The 25,147-nt window shown below is 38.4% G+C and overlaps 1 protein-coding gene across 1 annotated transcript; it reads left to right on the top strand.

Moving 5' to 3' along the window:
• The first annotated feature begins 15,003 nt into the window (after window positions 1-15,003).
• On the top strand, window positions 15,004-15,318 carry LOC149991642 (huntingtin-interacting protein M-like). Its single transcript, XM_090264126.1, has one exon. The coding sequence runs from the start codon at window positions 15,004-15,006 to the stop codon at window positions 15,316-15,318; it is 315 nt and encodes a 104-aa protein (XP_090120252.1).
• Window positions 15,319-25,147: the final 9,829 nt, after the last annotated feature.

Below are 25,147 nucleotides of genomic sequence, written 5' to 3'. Positions count from 1 at the left end.
GGCTATAAAATAAACGATAATGAATATAAAATAGTAGAAATCACACAAAGTATGCTCTTGGACCACAGTGGAATACAATCAGAAATAAATAACAAAATAAAATGTGATAGACACAAATATGTGAAATTTACCACACAATCTTAAATAACTACCAGGTTTAAGAAGAAATCAAAAAATGAATTAGAAAATGCTTTGAGATAAATGAAAATTAAGCATGAATAGAACTGGAGAGTATCATGTTTAGTGAAATAAGCCAGGCAGTGAAAGACAAATACTATATGATCTCACCTAATACAGGAAACTAATAAGCAATACAAACAAATGAGCAAAATAGAACCAGAGGCATATAAACAAGAACAGACTGACAGTGACCAGGGGAGGAGGGAGAAAAGCAGGGTAAGAAGGGGAAGGGTCTAGTCAAGGAACTAGTATAAATGACCCATGGACATGGACAACAGGGTGGAGATTGACTGTGGGTGGAGGGGCAGGGGAGAGCAATGGGGGAAAAAACTGGACAACTGTAATAGAAAAACAATTTTTAAAAAAGCTAAAAAAATAAAACAGAATTTGCTAAATTTAGGGTATGCCACAAAAGCAGAGCTTAGATGGAAATTTATCACTGTAAACAAAAAAATATCTCTGTTAAAAAATAGAAAGATCTCAAATCAATAATCTAACTTCCCACCTTAAAGATCTAGGAAAAGAAGAGCAACTCAAACCCAAAACTAAGAGAAGAAAATAATTAAATATTAGAATGAAAACGCGAAATGGACAAAAACTGAAAGCATTTCCTCTGAAATCAGAAACTAGACAAGGCTGTCCACTCTCCCCACTTCTATTCAACATAGTGTTGGAAGTCCTAGCCACAGCAATCAGACAAGACAGAGAAATAAAAGGCATCCAAATTGGGAAAGAAGAAGTAAAACTATCACTATTTGCAGACGACATGATAGTATACCTAGAAAACCCTATAAACTCCACTAAAACACTACTCGATATAATAAGTGAATTTGGCAAAATAGCAGGGTACAAAATAAATATACAGAAATCTAAGGCATTTCTGTACACCAACAATAAAATATCAGAGACAGAGGCAAAAAATGAAATACCATTTACTATAGCAACAAGAAAAATAAAGTGCCTAGGAATAAACTTAACCAAAGAGATAAAAGACCTGTACACTGAAAATTATGCAACATTGAAGAAAGAAATTAAGGAAGATACAAATAAATGGAAGCAAATACCATGTTCTTGGATGGGAAGAATCAACATCATCAAAATGGCCATACTACCCAAAGCAATTTACAGATTCAATGCAATCCCTATTAAAATACCAATGACATATTTCACTGACCTAGAACAAATCCTCCAAAAATTCATATGGAACCAAAAAAGACCCCGAATAGCAAAAGCAATCTTTAAACAGAAGAACACAACAGGAGGAATCACGATACCAGACATCAAACAATACTACAAAGCCGCTGTGATCAAAACAGTCTGGTACTGGCATAAGAACAGACATATAGATCAGTGGAACAGAATAGAGAGTCCAGAAATAAACCCAGGCCTCTATGGTCAACTAATCTTTGATAAAGGTGGAAGGAACATCAAATGGAATGAGAAGAACCTCTTCAACAAATGGTGCTGGGAGAACTGGACAGGGACGTGCAAAAAAATGAAACTAGACCACCAACTTACACCACACACAAGAATAAACTCAAGATGGATTAAAGACTTAAATGTAAGCCGTGACACCATAAAAGTCCTAGAGGAAAACATAGGCAGGAAAATTTCAGATATCCCACGTAACAATATCTTCATGGATACATCTCCTAAGGCAAGAGAAATAAAGGAAATAATAAACAAATGGGACTACATCAAACTAAAAAGTTTCTGCTCAGCAAAAGAAAACATCAGCAAGATGAAAAGGAAACCAACCGTATGGGAAAACATATTTGCCAATGATATCACAGACAGGGGACTGATCTCCAAAATATATAAAGAGCTTATACAACTCAACATCAAGAAAACAAACAACCCAATTAAAAAATAGGCAAAGGACCTGAACAAACACTTCTCCAAAGAGGACATACAGAAGGTCCATAGGCACATGAAAAAATGCTCAACATCATTGGCCATCAGAGAGATGCAAGTAAAAACCACAATGAGATACCACTTTACACCTGTCAGAATGGCCATCATCAACAAATCAACAAACAAGTGTTGGCGAGGATGTGGAGAAAAGGGAACCCTACTGCACTGTTGGTGGGAATGCAGACTAGTGCAGCCACTATGGAAAACAATATGAAATTACCTCAAAAAACTAAAAATGGAACTGCCTTTTGAACCAGTGATTCCACTGCTAGGATTATACCCGAAAAATCCTAAAACCCTAATTCAAAAAAACCTATGCACCCCTATGTTCATAGCAGCCCTGTTTACAATAGCTAAGTACTGGAAACAGTCTAAGTGCCCATCTGTAGATGAGTGGATCAAAAAACTGTGGTACATCTACACAATGGAATACTATGCAGCAGAAAGAAAGAAGGAACTCCTGCCATTTGCAACAACATGGATGGAACTAGAGAGAATTATGCTTAGTGAAATAAGCCAGGCAAAGAAAGAAAAATACCATATGATATCACCTAATACAGGAAACTAAAGAGCAACACAAACAAATGAACTAAGTAGGACAAAGAGTAGAATAGTAGTCAGTAGGGGGGAGGGAGAGAAGGGGGATAAGTAAGGGAAGGGTCTAGTCAAGTATGAATGACTCATGGACATGGACAACGGGGAGGGATATGATTGTGGGAGAAGGGATGGGCTGGGTGGGGGGAGCAATGGGGGAAAAATGGGACAACTGTAATTGAAAAACCAAAAAATAAAATTAAAAAAAAAAGAATGAAAATGAATAAAATGAAAGATGGAAAACCAATAGAAAAAAATATTTGACTTCCGGCCAAGATGGAGGCTTAGACGGACGCGCTAGGTCTCCCTCTACAACTAGAGAGGAATACAACTACTTCAAAACAAAGGATAACTAGAAATTCCAGAAAATAAAACTACACGGAAGCCCAACGTATGAAGTTATAAACCAGCGGCGCCCTTTGGGCAGGTAAGGGGAGCGAAAGGGGGCGGTGCTGTTTGCGGTCGCACCTGGGACAGCGGCGGGGAGAACAACCCCGGCTGCAGTCGAACCCCCGGCAGCTCGCGACCCCAACGCTGGGGAAAGCAGCCACCACATCGCCTTGAACAGTGAGGCCCAGGGGGGCGGGAGGACGCATCCCGGTCTCCTAGCGGAATAACTGTGTGAATCCATCTTGGACCCCCACCCCCAAAGAAAGCGCCACAGGGCTGCGAAATAGGTCGCGGACAGGCACCGGTCGCTTGATTGTGACGACAAAGCACCACAGCACAGCAAGAAAGGCTGCCGAACGGCGCCAGTCGCTGGGTCATTACGAGTACACAGGCACTGCCCCCGACAGCCGGCCCAAGAAAACAAAACACATCTGTCAAAATGAGGCAGACAACTATAGAAATCCCGGTGGCACAGCTCACCAGGCAACAGATGGAGAACCTGACAGATGAACAGATAAGAAACCTGTCAGAGGCTCAGTTCTGGGCCATTGTTATCAGGTGGCTTACAGAATTCACAAAAGAGCAGGAAAAAGATATGAAAGAAGCGAAAAACTTTCATAACGAAAGGAACAAAACCACATACGAGACAGATTGTGAGGAAAAAAAATCCAGAGTTCATTTCAACAAACTGGAATATGGAGAAGGAACAAGCAGTCAACCAGTGCAGAGAGAGGAAATGGGAAGCAACGATGAGAGGATCAGAAACCTCTGGGACAGCTATAAAAGGCCCAACATAAGAATCATTGGTTTGCCAGAGAGCAAGGAAGATGAACTAGAACTTGAAAAATTGAGTGAAAATATAATAAAGGAGAACTTCCCAGATTTGGGGAAGGAAATAGACTTACAGGTCCAGGAAGCACAGAGAGTTCCAAAAAAACTGGACCCAGGGAGAACCACTCCAAGACACATTATAATCAAAATGTCAAAAATTAAAGATAAAGAGAGAATCTTAAAAGCAGCAAGAGAGAAGAAAAGAATTATGTACAAAGGGGTCCCAATTAGACTATCAGCTGACTTCTCAAGGGAGACCCTGCAGGCAAGAAGGGACTGGCAAGAAATATTCAAAGTAATGAAAATCCAAAACCTACAACCACGAATACTCTATCCAGTGAAATTGTCATTCAGAATAGAAGGACAGAGAAAGTGTTTCCAGGACAAAATAAAACTGAAAGAGTTCATTAGATCCAAACCACTGTTATATGAGATGTTAAAGGGACTGGTTTAGAAAAAGGAGGATCAAGACAATGAAATCTAAAATGAAAACTGCATCACAAGAAACAACAGAAGCTAGGGAATTGAAACAAAGGTGAACTAAACAGGCAACGAGAGTGAAAAAAGAACTATAGGTACGGGGAACATATTGGGGGGAGGTCAACAGGGATGGGGAATGGGGAGAGGGAGGGAGATGATATAGGAATTAAGGATCATGGTAGGAGGGAATGGAATAGACAGAGAGAGGTTGAGAAGAACTGTATGCACAACTAATGGACATGATCTAAAAGGGGGGGACAACTGGAGGGAGGGGGGCCACCAGGTGGAGGGGAGCAGAGGGAAGGGAAATTGGCACAAATGTAATATTATAATCAATAAAACACATTAAAAAAAAGAAAAAAATATTAACAGAAACAAAAGTAGGTTCTTTGAAAAATAAACCAAGTTATTGACATTTAGCTACACTGACCAAAAAAAAAAATAAAATAAAATAAAGTAAGGAAGATTCTACCTGCTAAAATTTGGAGTTAAAGAATGAGCAATATGATCAACCTTAAATAAATAAAAAGAATTTTACTATAAATAATTGTATACCAATGAATTCGATAACCTAACTGAAATAAACTTCTAGAAAGACTCAAACTACTGAAATTGACTGAAGAAAAAATTTAAAAATATGGTTAGGTCTATAGCATAAACTGCCTAAAATCATAATTGTAATCATCAACATTATCATTTAAATAACTGACAGTATCAAGTACTGGGAATGATGCAGAACAGCTGGAATCCTCACATATTAATGGTGAGAATGCAAAATGGTACAGGCATTCTGGTTAACAGCTTTTCATAAAATTAAATATAAATTTATGAGAAATAGCATCAAAATTAGAATGAAGGAAGGGAGACATTCACCTAAAGAGCAAAATATAACATTATGTCAGAAAACTCAGTAATCAGCCCTCGCCAGGTGGTCCAGTTGATTGGAGCATCGTCCTGTACACCAAAAGGTTGCAAGTTCAATTCCAGTCAAGGCAAATACCTAGGTTGCGGGTTCGATCCCCTGTCGGGGCACATACAGAAGGCAACTGATCAATGTTTCTCTTTCTCTCTCTTCCTTCTTCTCTCTCTAAAATCAATAAACATATTCTCAAGTGAGTATAAAAAAATTAACTCAGAATCAAGATCCATATTATTTTAGTGTAATATTTTAAAATATCAAAATTAATGCAAATATCTATGAAGTAAACAATTTCCAAATTTAATTAGAGAAAGCATCAGTGTTATATATTTCCCCTTATTTGTCTGGCTCCAATGTTTCAGCATAGCCCTGTCCAGCACTCTCAACCAAATATTTATCTTAGAAAAATGAAAATATGTTTACACATAAACCTGTACACAAGTGTTTACAGCAACTATATTCATAATTGCCAAAACCTGGGCAAAATACGTAAGTCCTTTAAGGTCTGAATAGTTAATAAAGCATGGTAAATCCATGTAATGAATATGTACCTACTCATAAATGGAAGAGGAACAAACCAGTGATACCAGCAACAACTTGGATGAATATTAAAGGCATTGTGATAAGTGAAAGAAGACACTTTCAACATATTGCATGCTGTATAATTCCGTGTATATGACATTATAAGCAAAGCAAAATTTAAAGATTAAGAACAAATCGGTGACTTTGAGAGACTAAGGGTGACAGAAATGTTTGACTACAAATGTTCAACAAGAAACAGTTTCTACAACTGTAATTGAAAAACAAGAATAAATAAATAAATAAGAAAGAGTTTCTAGCAGTGTTGGGATTTTTATGTATTTTTATTGTGGTGGTGGTGGGGGTTACAGGAATCCATACCTTTGATAAAGCTCATAACTATACACCAAATAGTAAGTAATAAGTTACTCAGTAAGTAAATATGTACCTACATATATACATATATACACACACACATATGGGCATACAGGCATACATATATACATAAAACAAGTCAATTTATCTCTAAGTAAATTAAAAATAACCTCTTGGTGTATATAAGTGTTATAGAAATTTAAGACAGAAGAGAGATCTCTGTTTTACTGATCAGATAACACTATGTTGGCATCATAAAATAAGATTCAAACCTTGAAAAATAGAATTTAAGTAGATGGAAAGGAAGTAAGGAGGGCATTTTGGGAGCCTAAAGAAAATGAAGACAGCTGAGAAGAAGGGATGCCTATAATGATAGTATGATTGGAATATATTTTTAAAATTAGAGTGGCAAATGGTTTCAATATTGGATACAATTGAAAAAATATATAATCACTTGTGACCTATTTTCAGCTTTTCTTTGTTAATACTTCAAAATGAGCAAGTGTTTCTAACATTTGTTCTGAGGTCATATTGATTATTGATGAAACCAATTGAAAATATTGCCCTAAGCCTGAAAAATTCTTTCAAAGTCATTGAATATGTTTATATTTTTTAAAAGAAGCTAATAACTTGAAATATTTGCAGTTAATTGGCATAAAATGACTTGATAACAATATTATAAAATATTTAAGATGGCCAGTTGAAAGCAGCATGTGGTATCAAGGTTGAGAATTCCAATTATAATAGGTGATTGTAGGGAACCACTCCTTGTGGTTTAGAGAATTGTAGCCCCGGCCCAAGCCTGACTTGCCGCCACCCCCCCCCCCCCCCAAGTTGTGCTTGTCTTTAAGTCTCAACATAAGGCTGCGCGGGAGACATAACCAAAAGCCACTCAGAGGGTTTCCATGGGAAGTGGATTTAAAGAATGCTTATTATGCCTTAGAACTTGCTCTGCTTTTCTTATCTCTTAGTTAAGTATAAACAATCTCTAGCAAGGAATGTATGAAACCTTACACCTAATGCCAGTGTGGTGTTAGGATGTTTAATAGACCCTGACACAGACTGGTCACTGTGCCCTCTGTACTGGTACTTCCAATCTGTTATTGTCAACTGTAATCCTAACGCCTCCAAACTATTGATGGTTCATAAATTTTGACCTTGTATCTCCCATGTGTACCCTCCTCAATAAAAGGCATGAGGGACAAAGGTCTTATTGCTGTTCTCCCCTAGAGACAGCAGCCACCTTCCTTTCCCCCAGACATAATATAATATCCTGGATAGATTTGTTCTGCTGTGGTTGTGAGACCTCTGCTGAACAGAGCAGTTTCCAACTGAGCCTGTTGGAGGCAACTCTGCCTCAGGTGATCAGACTTTTCACTGTTTGTTCATTTTGACCTAAGCCCATAAAATGCATTCATATATACCCAGTGCCTTTGTAAAGTTCATGTTTATGGTAAACACAGGAACCATCCTGAGCTCCACAAAGCACAGACATGCGAGTCATGCTAAAACCATTCTTCTCACAATTATAGGGTGAAAAAAAATTAATAAGTTAGGTCCTGACCTCTCAAATTCATATTTCTCCCATCCTGTCTGGCAACAGTGTGGTAAGTACCCAGTATGACTTGGGGCCGTAAACCTCATTTCTACACCCATTAAAGTTTAGCTGTCTGTGTTGAGTAGACAAGGTTAAAATTTATCATGGAACAATCTGATTTATTCATACAGAAATATAACATTTCTCTAGCATGTAGGGGAGGAAACTGAAATAATTAATACCAGCCAGTTCCTGGACAACATTTCAAACATTAAATATAAAATAAAATAACATTAAAATTCTACCAAAGTATACTTAAAATATGTTGTCTATGTGCATATGAGAGACTGAAATGTTATTACCATGTAGCACATGATATTACAAGCACAATAAAGACAGTTATGGTACAGCAGGAAAATAAGGAAGAAAACTGAGTTAATGTATTGCCCAACAATCTGCTTAGTTAAAGCATTTCATAAGATAGAACCTTTAAACCTCAGTGAAAAAAAAATCCATGTATGTTAAAAAGTAATATGCATTGGGATAACCATTGATAACCAACAGAAATATTTCCCTGAACAATCAATAGCTGGTTATTTCCCTTTGCCTCCAATGTTTTCTTTTTTTGTCTCCACCTAGCAAACACTATTTTTTTATATTTTAATGACTATGCTAAATGTATAAATTTTGAGCACAAAAGCAATGCTGCTCTGGCTTAAGCAGCAAAATAATACGTAATGAGATTTTCCATCTTAAATTTTGTTTCACAGTTGAGCATAAATTGCTTTTGGAAAAGCGAGACATGTACTTTTTCTTGCTATATTATTACTTGTCAGCCTCAAGTCAGTAATAAATTTCTTCAGAAAACTGAGCCTTTCAACTTCAATGACACTGGCCACTTCAGGCTCAGTGATGACCAATATTATGGGAAACTCCCAGATCCTATCATGTAGTTTATTATCAGTGTGACTTGAGACACTGAATAAACTAAGGGTTGTGTGAAAAAGTCACTCATTGGAAAACAAAGAGAACCATAGCATGTTAAATCAATAACCAAAGTGAAAACATAAACCTTGAGGTTCTGTGAAAGCCATTATGGGTTTTAGTTTTTAAAAAGTTCAGGTGGCTGTCAATTAGATTTCAGAAATAATTTTTATGCTACAGTTTATATTATTTCCACTTGGGTGATCATTTTGCAGAGCATCTTATCTGGTTTTCACTTGTTTACTAAGAACTGGTAGCATGTATGTAATAGAGCCTGCAAATTTAACCAGCAGAGAATATTTTATAATGAATACGAGGAAAGATTTGAAAATAAGCCCAAGTGTTAGGATAATAGACATGATACATGAAGGTTTTTTTGTTCAAAATGGCTGATTGTGAAATTGTCATTTTAACTCTTTTCTTTACACAGAAAATGCAAGATTTCTGTGAATACTTGCAAAGTCTCATGTCATTGACTGAGAAAGTCTTCTATTTTTAAAATTAAATCACATTTGCTAATGACCAAAGACACATTACAACATAACTCCCTATTTTTAGCATCACTTGAATTCATTAAAATTGCTGAGAGTATAGTTCATTGTAGAATATGGCTAAACATTTTTTAGGTCAAATGGTAAATTTGGTGGTTGTGAAAAAGGGAGAAGAATATGCTTTGCTAACTGTTAACAGCTTTTGAGCTGATGGCTTTCTGCAACATTTTTGAAAGTAGACTTTCACACACATACTACTGAGACAAAGATCCCAGTCATGAACCATAATCTATAATGACCAAGCCGCATGGGCATAAAGAGAAGCTGCGAACAACCTGTTTGGGCACATATACAAACAATACAGAGGATTTTCTCGCTGATCTGTTATGGAAATAATACCCCAAGAATGCTCACCAGTGTGGCAAGTTGGGTTTTGTTTAATATAATTGTTTCAAGTGCTAACTCAGCCTAACCAGGTATTTAAGGTTCACCAAGATTTTACATCACATCCTTTAAGCCACTCTTAACGAGGAAGCCCCTTTACAATGACAATTTGTGATCATGTTAGTTTCTTTGAGTCTTCTGTGGAGAAAATGTTACTTGTGTTAAGGTTGAAAGGAACTAGAATTTGATTTTAGACATATATGGAGTGTACAGTTGCAGCATACACAATACATAACCTTGGACAAGCTATAGCTGAAATTAAGTAACAGATGTAGTACACATAACACAGTGCTTGGCACATCGTGACTTCTCTAGATATATTAGCTTTCTTTCCTTCCTGGTGTCTGTTCTAGTGACAAAATGCAAAATAAGTCAAATTATAAGTAAATGTGAAATAATTTCTGAGTTCCATTTGTGTATCTGTGAATCGGATTACGAGTTTGACCTCAAACCCAGGTTACTGAAATTCCTCTTATGATTAGAATGACTTTGGCAAGTGGGTACTTTTCTTAGTCATTTCTTACTTCTTTTAACTTTTAAAAAATTAGTTGGATTTTATATCCACTAAAATACTTTTCTTTATGACACTTCCCAGTCAATCATCCATTCCACGAACAACTTCTCTTCTGATTTCTATTACCATGGGTTAGTTTTGCCGTTCTACAACTTTATATAAATACAATCACACAGTATAAGTACATACTTTGTTTTTTCCACCCAGCAAGAACTGTTTAAGACTCATCCATGTTGATCCACATATCACTATGTTGTTGCTTTTTATTAGAGTGGTACACAACTGTATAAATATATCAGTTTTTTAAAAATCTATTCCCCTCCATTTTTGCACTTATTTTTCTGTTAGTGATTCAGTTTAGAATGCACTATTGATCACTGATGAGCAGATAAAAAGTTGCAGCATGAGGAATAGTCAATAATGTTGATACTACAGGGTATGGGGTCAGGTGGGTGCTTGGGGCACTCTGTACAGTGCATGGTTTTCTGTTCACTCTGCTGTACAACTGACACTGGTGTGGAATGATATTGAATGTAAACTGTGTTTGAAAATGTTTTTTCAATATATCCTTATAGAATATGGAACAATGTACTACATGGTAGACGTCAAATAAATACTTGTTGAATTTTTTAAAAGTTAAATGTGAATATAAGGAGTGGATTCAGAGAATAGAATGCTTGTGACCACTTCTGCAAATAGTTTACTACACAGTATTACAACTGTTCATCCTGTACTTTCTTGTTCTCTTAGAACCTTTTTTCTATTTTTATAATTGGTTAATTAAAAAAATATATAATTTAATCCAGATTTGAAAGATGGATCCAAGTACCATGACATATCTTTAAAAAGTCCAGATTCTTCATTGCTCATGGGTAGATACAATGTCATTTCAAGCCCCCACCCACCTTTCTTGCACTCATATTCAGTCACACTTAGTACTTTAGCCATTTTAGAGAATTGCCCATTCCATCTTTCTAGAATGTTCTTTCTCTTAACACTTTCCTGCCTCATTTCCTATTCTTGTGCCAGTTCTCAGTTTCAAAGTCCCTTCCTCAGAGGATGTTCCTTAATTACTTCATCCAAGTTACATCTCCTCATTGCATCTTAAAATAATTGATTTGTAATATACCTTTTTAAATGCAATGTGCTTCTCAGTCGAGTATAATTTTACCCTTGTGGGGACATTTGACAATGTCTTGAGATACTTGTTGGCATCACAACTGGAGGGTGCTATTATTAATGCTATCTAGCTGGTAGAGACCAAGGATATTGTTAAAATTCTATACCAGACAGCCTTCTTACCCAGCAAAAAAGAATTGTCTAGTCCAAAATGTCAACAATGCTAAGGTTGATAAACTCTGCTTTAGACCATGTATGACAGTTTGGAATTACATCTTTATTTTTTAATATTTGTTTGACATTTGTCTTTGTCACTAAACCAGATGCTATATTGGATAAGATCATTAATGTCTATTTTGTTTAACACTGAATATCCAGCATCTAACTCAGAGCTTGATATCAGGCCAGCTGTGCAATAAACATCTGTTAAATGAAGGAAGGGTGAGTAGGAGGTAAGGAGGAAGGGAAAGACTTTATAAAGAAACTATATAAAAGACCTTTCTGAGTGTAGAAGATGGTGTCCGTGTTCTGCCCAAACCCCCACAGCCTGTACCACTTATGTGCACATTGGCCTGTGTTTCAAATGTCAGGACCTGAGTTCCTTTTTGTGAGAGCCTTCATCAGGCTGTCAGAGCCCACTCTGCCCAATAGCATGATAGTCCACAATGCTGGACATTATCTTCTTCTAGCAAGTGGCTTTTCTAAAGTCCTCCAGTGATATTAAACTGATCAATAATAAACACTTTGTTTGCTTCCTTCCCTTCCCTGCTTGAACTCCTCACTTACCTACTTGAGTTTTCAGGGGATTCCTCCTCAATACTAGGCCCCAAAGATAATCAGATCCCAATCTCTTCAACCTGTTAATGCTGTCTTAAATGTCAAAAGAGACTTTACATATAATATTAAGTTAAGGATCATAAGATAGGAGAGTATTCTGCGTTATCTGATAGAGCCTAAGTGCAAACCCACATGTCCTACTAGAGGTAAGTAGAGATGAATGTGACACAAAAGAAGGAAATTTGACCACTGAAGCAAGATGCTACACTGCTAGTTGTGAAGCTGAAGGAAGTGGGTACAGACAAGGAATGCAGCTCTGGGAGGTTGAAAAGGCTGGGAAACTGATTCTCCTCTAGAACCTCCAGTGGGAGCATAGCCCTGTTGGCAACTTTTCAGCCCAGTGAAGCTGACTTGGACTTCTTATCTCCAGAGCTGTATGAGACTAAATATGTGTTGTTTTAAACCACCAAATTTGTAGCAATACATTATAGCAGCCATAGGAATATAATATAGATTTTGGTTCCAGGAAGTGAATTGCTGCCATAACAGATATCTAAAAACATGGGAGTGGCTTTGGAATTAGATAATGGTATAGGCTGAAATAATTTTGCGAAGCATGATTTAAAAAATCCTAGATGACCTTGAACAGTTAGCGTAAGAACGGAGTCACTCAGAAAGCCATTAAGACATAGCAAGCAGAAAAAAAAAGTTTATTGAGGGCATCAGCAAACAGGGAGGCAGCCATGCTGCGAGTGGCTCCAACTCCAAACTCCTAGGGCGGAAGGGCATTGCTTTATAGGGGGAAGAAAAAAAGAACTATTGAGTTCAGTTAGTTTATCTCACAGCTGTAAGTCTGATGGGCTGATCAAGGCCAAACGCGGTTTGGTTTGACACACCCTGCTATCATGGGAAACTCCCGACCTAAAACATCGCTATCTCCCAAGCAGCTACAAGTAAGGGCCCGGGTGGCAGGGAGCATGGGAATCAACGCTGTCAGTTAGTAGAACTATGGATGTTAAGAGTGCTGCTGGTGTGAGCTCAAAAGGAAGTGAGGAGCATAGCTGAGAAGTCCTATATAGTCTTAGAGAATACCTAAATCATCATAAAGAGCCTATTGATAGAAATATGAATGTCAGGTATTGCTGGTAAGGTTTAGAAGGAAAATATGGGAAACTGGAAGAGAGGGAATTCTTGCTATATGGTGGCAGAAATATTAGCTGAATTGTAACAATGAAATTTTAGTTGAGGACATTCCTAAGGAAAGTGTTGAAGTCATGCCCTTGTTTCTTCCTGCTATTAATAGCAAAATGTTAGAGGAAAAACATAAATAGAGGGAAGAATTGTTAAACAAAAAGAACCAGTACATGAAGATATGAGAAATTCTCAGTCTATCCAGATTTCAGAAGACATTAAACTGAGAAGATTCACTGTCATGAAAGTGTCCTGTGGAAGTAAAATCAAGGATGTAGCTAGCCATCCATGTGCTAGTACCTCTGAGGGATCAAAAGTTCAGAGTATTCAGAGGGCTCTGTGGAGTAATATAGGATGTGAATCACAGATAACTCCAGCCATCTTAGCAGAAGCAATGAATAAATAGAGGTGGGATTTCCAGGAAGGATCTGTGAACGAACATCTTGTCTAAAAGACATCAATCCCCATGACATACTGGAGAGACTTCAAGATGTTTGCATAAGTTAAATCAACAGAAACAATGCCATCTTTAACCGAAAGGATAGACAGAGCATGAAATGATAGAAGGCCGTGGAACTCCCAAGTGTTGACAAGCAGAAAACAGGATGTAAACTACTCATCTGCAAACATGCTCGATTCAAAAGAAAGAAAAGATGATTCTGAAGGCAGAACCTAGAACATAGAGGTCAGAGCTATGAACCCAGGGGAAGTAATGGGATCAGAGGGAGGAACCTCAAGTCACCAAGAATCATTCACAGGCCTTGAAGATATGGAGGTTTGCCTGCTTGGATATTGAAATTCCTTGAATCTGAGACTCCTTTCTTCCTTCTACATTCTCTCTCTTGGAATGAAAATTTCTATAACTGTTAACAGCTATAAATGAACCAAAAACAAAGAAGAAACACAAAATTAGTACAGAGGAAAATGAAAATGATAAAAAAAAAAGAATAAGCATCTCTTGCTGCCTTGGCTTCACCTAGGACAGGCAAGAAAAGACACATCTGGTCTTAAAATGAGCATGAGGTACATGTCTGTCTCTCAGTGACACCTTCCTGGTTCTGACAGGTGAATCCATCGAGCAGCTCATTGTGACTTCCAAATTGATTAAAAGATACTTTTCAATCTGTATAAAATCAAAATATTCATACAGATATGAAATTAATGTGTGTTAAAAGATTATATTTACTCAATGAGGGAATGGAAAGGTGTTATAACTGGTTCAAAAGAGGTAACAAAAGTTAGATATGGGGATATTAGTCAAGAATATTTAAGTGAATGTATAAATGGAGGCAAAACTGGTTTCATTACATCATGGCAGGGGGCAATTTAATCTCAGCTAGACAAGACATTTTACATGTTTATCAGTAACCTACAACTAGCAAAAGGTTGTAAAGGACCTTGAAGACAACCTAAGGTTAGAATCAGGTAACCTGGAGTTGTGTCCTAAAGATGGGAAAAGTTTTCCTTTGAAAGACGTTTATTTCAACAATGTTAAAGTCAAGCAGAAAAAGCCAGTTTCCTCAAAATCAGGGGCTAGTCACTAGAGTAACAAGGGTCCTTTTATGGACATTTTCTAGGCTGAGGCCCCATGAGGCCACAATGGGCACCAATGACATCGTGAAGTCTAGGATGTCACAAAGGGCTGGGTGCAGCCTATAAAAGGCAGGGCCAGGCACCGGTGTCTTCAGAGGTCCAGTCCAGCCAGAGAACTAAGGAGGGCTGATCTGAGCCAACCCCAGTGATCATGGCCGAGAACCGAAGCAGCGAGACTCCAAATTTACAGTGCCCTTTGACCTACGTGGATCGCCTGGTCCAAAGGGGTCAACATAGCCAACAGCAGCGTTCAGCCGCAGATGACTTCCTTCTGGTCATGGTGGACTCCCTGGTCGACTACATCGTGGAGACGGTCGCCGCCGACATCAACAACGCAAGACTGCAGGTGGCCGAGCAACAGGCAGAGAGAGCAGCGAGCAACGACGCGGAGCCCCGCCGCCGCCGCCCTCAGCGTCCCGCCGTCGGCCTGTTTGGCCAGATGCCTGGAAGTAGGAAGAGGGGCTGAAGCCTGAGTCCCAGAGCCTGGCAGCGGTCATCAGAGCAGCCCAAGCTGCACTGCGGCATAGCTGAGGAAGCCAGACTGTTACCATTAAAGGACTGAAACTCATCCTGTGCTTCTGGCTCCTCTGTGTGTGTCCTTGTGTGTGGGAAATGGCCGTGAGACGTCCAGGAGGAGGTATCTCACAGAGAGCTGGAGGGTAGAAGGTGCGGTCATTGTGGGATGCTGCATTTGGGGATTTAGGAGCAGTTTCTAATGGTGACATTGCGGGGAGGGATGCCGGTGGGAGTAGGGGGCGGAGGTTGTTGGGGTGAGATTTCCTCATGGGTTTGGAGCAAGTCAAGGCCTGTGAGGCCAGGAGGTTGGCAGGGGAGAAGAGTGTGGATGGGTGAGGGAGGGAAGTGGGGGCACGGCTCCAAGGAGGATGGTGGTAACTAGGGGTGGGAGGCTGAAGACCATGACTGAGGGGCCAAAGGCTTTATTCCTGGTTGGGTACATCTAAAAGCAGGTGGTGGCAGTGGGGGTGGGTTGAGAGAGTGGCACAACAGTCGGCATGATTTAATGGGACTGGGCTTTACCTGAGGAATGAGGTGTGGTGGGGAAATCATAAAGAAACATACCTAAAAGGATTTATAGTCAGATTGATTTCATTCATTTATATCCTGCCTCATTCCAGTATTGTAACTGCCATTTGAGATACAGTATTCCCTCACTTATCGCAAGTATTACGTTCTAGACACCCCCGCGAAGTAGGAAGCTTACATTTATTCTACACTCTTAAACCTACGTAATTTTAACAACATACATATACAGTACCACAAAATCCCATGATATAGCAAAAAATCCACGATAAGTAATTAAATATAATATTTTTAAAAACCCCGTGATACAGTGAGGCCACAATAAGTGAACCATGATATAGAGAGGGACTGCTGTATTACTTTTGTCCTCTTTTGTGGACACTGGTACATTAAACAGCAATATATAAAAGCTACTATCTGATCTAAGACATGCAATTCAAGCAGTTCTTAATTATTACTAAATATTATAAACTCAATTATAAAGCTCATTCTCAAATGAAGTACCTATTTTGTTCATCATATATTTTTTTGCCTTTTTAAATTATTGTTCTTTTATAGTTTTCCCAACCCCCCCCCTTATTCTCCCCTGCCCCCTCCCCAACTCCCACAGTCAAACTCCACCCTGTTGTCCATGTCCAGGGGTCATTCATACTAGTTATTTGACTAGACCCGTTTTTTTGTCCGTCATATATTTAACAGAATAACAGAGTTATCAGTGGCCGAATATATGTTAAGATTGTAAGTATATTCTATATAAATTCTGTTCCATGTGATGGACTCAAAAGCACATATAAGTCTTAGAAACACTTTTATGTGTTGTGTTAAGTTTTTTACAAGTTGTCACACTAAGTGTTGGAGAAAACTACCCCCTCTGCTATGAGTATCCACGTTTGAGGCTTTCCCCTTGTTCATCAGCTTCTGCTGCCTCCCAGTGTGTCAGTGAAGGCTGACCATAGAGGGTTCAGGGGCTGCCCAGCCAGCTTCAACAATGGTGTCAGGGGACCTGGCTGGGCCATTTCCATTCACCACTGTCTGGCCATGGGATCCTAGACATTCACCCATCCCCTCTGAGCAGCAGTTCCCTCATGTGTAAAATGGGGATAATAAGAATGCCTCCATGTTAGGGTTTTCCCAAAGATGAAGTCCTTGTGTGCTGGTAACTGCTGTATAACACAGGGCTTGGCCCAGAGTTCGCCCTTCTAAGTAGCTGCCTGTGTCTCCCTCCCTGTAGGCCAGAACTTAAATGACTATAAAACTCTTTTACATTACTGTGGCTTACATCATCTCCCATTTCATGGCAGAGAGCTGGTCAACTATTTCAAGCAGTTCCAATGACAACAAATGTGTATAATATTTGAGATAGTTTAACCCGCTTTTAACTACTACCATGGTAATAATGAACAAACATCTAATAGCTGTGATTTCTACCTATGAATCCTAAATCTATCCTTGAGGCAACGTAGAATTCACAAATTAAGCAAATGCTTTTTTGGCCATGTCCTAAGTGTGAAGTGAAGACAATTCTGTGCCTGCAGGGGAAGAAAGTCTGCTGGTTGTCTGGATTTGCAGCATTCTGGTTCCTGGAATGTGTTTTTTTTTTTTTTTTTTTTTTTTTATTGTGTCTCGTGAGCTTGTTTAATGTCAGTAGCCCTGATCTACTTTTAGTTTGCTGATAGGGATCGAGTTTCTGAGCCTGGGCTGAGCCTGGAATCTTTAAGATATTTTGACCAGGGTCATGACTGATACTCTGAGATCTCACAGTGAACAAGCTATTGGGACTCTGGTGGGAACTCACCACTGTGACCTTGCCGCATGGAACGTAAACATCTTGATAACACTTGTATGCTATTCTGATTCAGTTAAGCCCTGGATGGTGTGGCTCAGTGGATTGAGTGTCGGCCTGTAAACCAAAGGGTCACTGGTTTGATTCCCAGTCAGAGTACATGCCTGGGTTGCAGACCACGTCCCCAGTTGGGGGCGCAAGTGAGAGACAACCACACATTGATGTTTCTCTCCCTCTTTCACCCTTGCTTCCCCTCTTTCTAAAAATAAGTAAATAAAAATCTTTTTAAAAAAAATCATGGAATACTATGGGAACAATTGGGAGGACAGCTAAGCCAGATTTGGTGAGACTGTTTTCTAGTTAGAAGACATTAGACTACTTTTAAAAGATGGAGGAAAAGTTGGCCAGGCAAAGTTGGATAATGGGGGTGAAACACAGAGCATGAACTAAGGAGAAGGAGCATTATGCATAATGTTACCAAGGCATGAGAGAACATGAGATGTTGGAGCAACTGCAAGGGATTTTGTGACTTTAAATTTTTTCAACTTTAGTGAGGTTTAATTTACGTCCAATAAACTGTATTCACTTAAATATGCAACTTGATAAAGTATTTTTAAAAATTTACTTTATTGTGATTATATATAATATAATGCACATATTTAATTACAGTTTTCTGAGTTTTTTTAAATGATGTTATAAAACACATAACATAATATACCATCTTAATCAATTTTAAGTGTACAGTTTGGTAATGCTAAATATATTCACATTGTGGTGCACAATCTATTTTGAATAACAGTAAACCACTTGTTCAACTGCCTCCATAAGACTTTAACAAGAAATACAATATAATATTAACCTTTGTACTTTTCATAACACTTGGATTGAAAATATTTTGGTAAGAGGACATTGATCAAATGGAACTCATACATTATAATCATTAGAGCGAATTTATTTTTCCCTATCTCTACCCCACTAAACTCAATGCAAGGAGTTCTTCCCCTCATCCATCATGAAACTCAAGCAGGCTTCACAACGATTTTTCCTCATTTATACACAACAGGAAGTCTTGTGGTCACTGTAAGGCCATGGACACAGAATAAATTAATAAATTGATTGTAACTAAGAAATTTGTATGTAGGACAAGCAATGATTAGGATGAAATTCCTTTGATTTTGAGTGTGAAAATCTTTCCCACACACTTTTCTTTTTTTATCTTTCATTTTATTTTATTTTTTAACAATTTTTTGTATGTTTTATTGCTTATGATGTTACAGTTGTCCCAATTTCTTTCCCCTTTGCTCCCCTCCACCCAGCAACCCCCCTCCCTCCAGCAGTCTGCCACCCTTAGTCCATGTCCATGGGTTGTGCATAAAGCTCTTCTCAACATCCCCCTGTCTATTCCCCACCCTCCTACTTTGCTTCTTAATTCCTGCACCATTTCCCTTCCTCTACCCCTTCACCCTCCCAGCTGACCTGCCCCACATGCTCCTCATACCTATGATTCTGTTCCCACTCTAGTTGTCTACTTAGTTTGCCTTTGTTCCATTCCCTAGCTTCTGTTGTTGATAGTTGTGAGTTTGTTGTCATTTGAATGTTCATAGTTTTGATATCCTTTTTCTTAAATAAGTCCCTTTAACATTTCATATAATAATGGCTTGGTGATGATGAACTCCAGCTTTACTTGTAGTGGCCAGCAGACCCCCTAGCCACCCCCTAATCAACTTTGCCTTTAACCTAGATTTTTCTCTGAGCTCTTATACAGTTTCCTGCAGTGAGCCAAACCTGGGATTGCACAACAAACGAACTCGGGTCAGGCAAAACCAACTTCCTGGAGAGTGCTGACCGCATCTCCTGAGTGCAACAAGCTTGCTGACTTGCTCAGACCCTCGCCTCATCCCTTCCCCTTTTTCCCTTTTTCACCCATGGGTATAAAAACCCTGCCTAGACCCCAGGCGGGGGTCAGTGCTTGTTAGAGACTTGTTTCTAAGCCTCTGCCTGACCACCGGCCATCAATAAACCTCTTGCTTACCCTATCCATTGTCTCTGAGTGGTTAATTCTCACTGAATCTGCCGTAACATTCTTTGTCTGGGAAGCACTTTGTCTGCCCTTCCATTGTGAATGATAGCTTTGCTGGATAGAGTAATCTTGGTTGTAGGGCCATGCTTTTCATCACTTTGAATATTTCCTGCCAGTCCCTTCTTGCCTGCAAAGTTTCCTTTGAGAAATCAGCTGTCAGTCTTATAGGTACCCCTTTGTAGATAATTTTCCTCTTCTCTCTTGCTGTTTTTAAGATTCTCTCTTTATCCTTAACCTTTGGCATTTTGATTATGATGTGTCTTGGTGGGGTCCTCCCTGGGTCTAGTTTGTTTGCGACTCTCTGTGCTTCCTGGACCTATATTTCCATGTCCCTCCCCAAATTAGGGAAGTTTTCCTTCATTATACTTTCACATAATTTTTCAATTTCTTGCTCTCCCTCTTCACCATCTGGCAACCCTATGGTTTGGATGTTGGCACATTTATAGCTGTCCCTGAGGTTTCTAAGCCTCTCCTCATTTTTTAAAATTCTCGTTTCTGCCTTCTGTACTGGTTGACTGTTTGTTTCTTCATTATGTTCCAATTTGTCGATTTGAACCCTGGTTTCCTTTCCTTCACCACTCGTTTCATATGGATTTTCCTTCATTTCAGCCAGGATATCCTTCATTCTTTCTCCATTCTGTTTAATCTTTGTCATCAGAGTTGTGAGCATCCTAATCACCACTGCCTTAAACTGTGCTTCTGTTAAGTTATCTATCTCCTCATCTGTTAGGTGTGCTATCTGCTCATTGCTTAGTTGTGCCACTGGGACCTTGATCTGCCCCCGCTTCTGGGTCGTACTTCTCAGTCTCCTCATCTTTCTGTGTTTGCCTCTGTGATTTGGGCAAGGGCTGTAGCACCTCTTATGTTATAGGGAGCAGAGCCTTAGGCATTCGTCAGTACAGGGCGACCTTTTCACCACGTTGTGGTGCTGTATGTGGGGGAGGGGTCCAAGGGGGAACAATGCCACAAGCCCACCACTTGCCCCTTTTCCAGGCACCTCTCCCACTTCTGCATGGGACTAGCACCTCTCTAGCTGTTGCCCTGGCTGTCGTTCCCAGAGTGGGTGGGTCTCCGGATGTTCTAGGACTGTGGGGGCCCTTTGAACAAGCGGATTCTGCCGAGAGACTGGAAGTTTCTTCCTCCACCCCAATCCCCACTGGTCTGCACCGTCAGAAGCAATGAGGCTTGATTTTCCCTGGCACTGGGACTATGATTTGCAGGATCTGGTCAGGAGCTGGGAACACTCCCCAGGTATCCCTCCCAACTTTTTAAAACATGTAACTGCACTTTCTGCTGGCCTGCCACTGCTACTGTCACCACCACACCACGTCCTCTCCACCCCAGCTCCACCCCTCCTACCTGTCTGGATGGATATTTCTTCTTTATATCTTTCTTTGTTGGACTTCCATGCAGCTTGATTTTCTGGTACTTCTGGTTGTCTCTAGCTTTGAGATAGTTGTATTCCTTCTTAGTTGTGGAGGGAGACCCAGCGTGTCTGCCTAGGTCTCCATCTTGGCCGGAAGTCACTCCCCCACACACTTTTCTAAAGCAGTCCCCTACTCATGCTCTATGTGGTAGTGAAGTATTCACAGTGAATTAAATTAGTGTTGTTAATTTGAATGTCTGGTTGTTCAATTTTTATTTAATTTATAAAGTGATTATCTTTAGAGCTGCATAGAAACTGGAAGCTAAAGATATGCTTTTAAATATATTTGAATATATTTAAATAATGGGTTAGTAAAAATTGTGAAAACAATATAAATGGAGACACCTCACAATGGAGTCAGAATCGCCATCCCAGAACAACTGCCCTGTGTGTCCTTCTCCTCAGATCTTTGGATGGTTTCAAGTGGACACAATAACTTTTGGATTAGGAAAAGCAACATTTATCCCAAATGGCTGCATGCAAAGCTAACAGGAGAGCAGACAGTCCAACTACCAGATTAAAAATTAAAGATATTATTTAAAATCAGTTCCACTATGTATAGCTAAAGAATAACTTTGCTTATTCGCACCTATAGAAATTCCTTCCTTGCCTTATTAACAGCAGTGGGAATTCATTCTATTCATGTAATTAGTTTCCTTCCCTTGCTCATAAATAATCTTTGCCTTAACTTCCTAATCAGAACACTATTTGGATTTCTGCTTGAAGAAGTGTTTCCCACAATTGCACTTCTTTTTGCTCTCATATAATCATTTGTTGCCTCACACTTTGGCCTTTTATTTTTAGGCTAACAAAATAATTGAAGACCACAGAGGGAGACAAAAATAACTTTTTTTCCTTTCCTTAAGTTTTCTGAACAATGACCAATTTCAGAAGTACAACTTTAAAGAAGTAACAAATATTGTTAAGGTGGGCCCTTTGACAGCAGAATAATAAAAAAAAAATTATTCTGCCACAGCAAGCTTGAAAATAGAAATACAACACTGAGCTATCTTCCCCCACCTATCAGATTGGCAAAAAAAAAAAAAAAAAATCAAAGTTTGACCATTCAGCTTTCTGTGACACTATGAAGCACCAGGCAATGTCCTACCTACATTGCTAGTGTCAAATGGTACAACCCTATGGGAGGAAATCTGGCAACATTCCCCAAAACTACCATTTGGTCTAGCAATCCAACTTCTAGAAATCTACCCTACAGAAACACCCGCATATACACAATTTGACACGCTTTTAGCTAGGTGATTCTGAAAGGAGGCGAACTGATTTTGTCTTCCTCTGGGGCATATTTGGCAAAGGGTGAAGACATTTTTGGTTGCCACAAATGGGGGAGTGGGTGCTAGTGGTATCTAGTGGTTAGAGGCCAGGGATGTTGCTGAACATCCCACAACTGCCCCCTGAGAAAAGAATTATCTCAAATATTGATTGTGCCAACTCTGAGAAACCCTAATATAGATCATTCTTTTATTTAAATGATAAACTATGCTATCTTCTATAGTTCATATTTTCTGTTTTGCTTTGTAGTTCTAGTCGGCATTTACGGTTCAGGTTTGTTTTGCTTTGATTGCTATGTAAAAACAATGAACTTAGATTCAAAATACCTAGTAAGTTAAAATATGTTAATAATTACAACATCACAAGGAAAAAGAGACTAAGTGGCAAAACAAAAACAATTTTAAGCATTTACTTTCTGTCCCTTCCTTAGATTTTTATATCCTTGTACTGAAATCTATTAAAAGCTTTAAAACCAGTAAAACATAGTTAGATTTTCAACAGGTACAGAAACTCTAAAGTGTACTACATTATTCTGTCACTGTTTCTTCCTGTGAATATTCTAAATTTGTCTCTAGAGGATTCTTTGACACAAATTCTGTCTAAACAATTGTTTGAGGCAAAGAAGTGGGCACCTTCACTAAAAATTGTGAGCTTTATGACACACATGTGGTCACTGTACAAGGAGCCCAAAACCTTTTCAAATGTTTATTAAAAACAGCTAACACATGAAACATCAGAAATCCCTTATGAAAGCACTGTGCTCTGATAACTAACACGGAAAGTTTACATCTACTTTTCAAAGAATGTGTATACATTTATACTTGAAAAAGTTAAGATCCTTTTATCTTTCTGTTTCTCCAAAAATGGATTGTTCAAAAGCCTATTTTTAGAATTTAGCTTTCCCTTTTCCTCTAAATATATGAAAATATTTAGAAACTGAAAAAAACTCCTCCAAAATGAAATCACACATTCTCTCATTTTCTTCCTCCTTCTCCTGTCTGGATTGTTCCATTTCCTTTCAGACTAACATTTTCATTGTACATATTAATCTATTTCCAGACATACAAATAGTATGCATAGTTGATATCTGCAGGTCTCTCTGTTTAATTATTGAATCCTTTATGAAAATGGCAGTGTCAAAATGAAGCTAAGGAATGAGAAGTTAATTTTAGTTTCAGAATCTGTCTCTATGGTTGTAATAATTCTAATTATAAGAATATCCATTGGTAAACACAGATGCTATTATCAGCTTGGGGACAGAAGGTGAGGCAAATAAAAAATGGTGAATATATTTTTAATTCCATATATATCCCCCTTGTCATAACTCAGATATATTGGATATAAGCCCTTAAGCAAGAGGGACAGAATCACCATTGACAAAAAATCATGATAAAGCTATATTCTACATCATTTTAAAAAGATGATCTATTAAAGTCTTAGTATTTTATTTAAAAAGTCTTATTATCAATTAAGAAATATGCCTAATTTGGACAGAATCTATAGATTAGTTTTATGTGAATTGAGTTGATCAGAGCTAAGTCAATGAATTATCATCTGGTTGTTGAATAAAATCAATCTCTTTATGATAATCATAGATGACAAATTTAAGAGAATAAATGTAGGTTTCTAAAATAAGTATTTAACTTCAGTTGTGTTTAAACAGTAAGTATTTACTAACCTTTGTTGTTATTGTTGTTTTATCTTACAATATACAGGGGTGTGCAAAAGTAGGTTTACGGTTGTTCATATGAAAAATAATACAATAGTTAATAAATAGTAATAAAAGAATAAACTAAACTGTGTTTCATGTACTTACAATTGTAAACCTACTTTTGGCCACCCTGTATAATAGTTAGCACAGAGTTTTGTCAATTGTCTCCTATTCTCTGAAGTTTTCATGAGCCACTTAGACCTATAGACTCCACCACAGTTTAACTTTCCAACTGTGGCTAGATTAATAAATATGAAGTAGATAGTTTTGTTTCAATAGTCATTATCTAAATGCATTTTGAAAGCATTTTTATGATTTATATTTATATTTTATTCCTTTCATTCAGGAGATAGTGGTTGAGGACTTTCATTGAAATGAAAAGTATAAATCTTGTCTTCATGGAGCTTATGCTCAATAAAAGAATACTGACAATAATCTGCCAGTGACACAAGTAGTTTTCAAATTATTATTGTGATAACTGCTACCATGAATAAGTAAAGGAGGCTAAGAGAGCTGAGGTCCTGAGACCTCAACTGCTAAAGATTCCTCAAGAGGAGATCAATACACCAAACCTGAAGGAGAAGAGTTAACTGGGTACAGTGAGGGAGAAATCACCTTCTAGGTATCAGAGCAAAATGTAACAATTTTCCAAGATGGAAACCAGTTTGGCCTGTTTGAGGAAGAACTTATGCAGGTGAAATAGTGGGAGTGGGAAGAACTTGTCAATAGATGAAGTGTGCAAAGTTGGCAAGACAATACCGGGTATGGTGAAGATTTCAGACTTCTAAGGATAGCAGGGGGCCACTGAATGTTTTAAGTATGAAAGTGATGTGCTTTTAAAATGGTAATTCGAGTAAAGGAGATTCAATGAGAGAAATCAATGAAGTTGCCCAAGTAGCTCAGGCCAGGTAATTGCATGCACAAGGGTGAGAAAAAATGTAGATGAAATCAAGAACTACCCAGC

The sequence above is a fragment of the Furipterus horrens genome, unplaced genomic scaffold, assembly GCF_987537825.1.
Source record: "Furipterus horrens unplaced genomic scaffold, mFurHor1.1.pri manual_scaffold_17, whole genome shotgun sequence".
Taxonomy (NCBI): domain Eukaryota; kingdom Metazoa; phylum Chordata; class Mammalia; order Chiroptera; family Furipteridae; genus Furipterus; species Furipterus horrens.
This window is presented reverse-complemented; position numbering and strand designations above follow the sequence as displayed.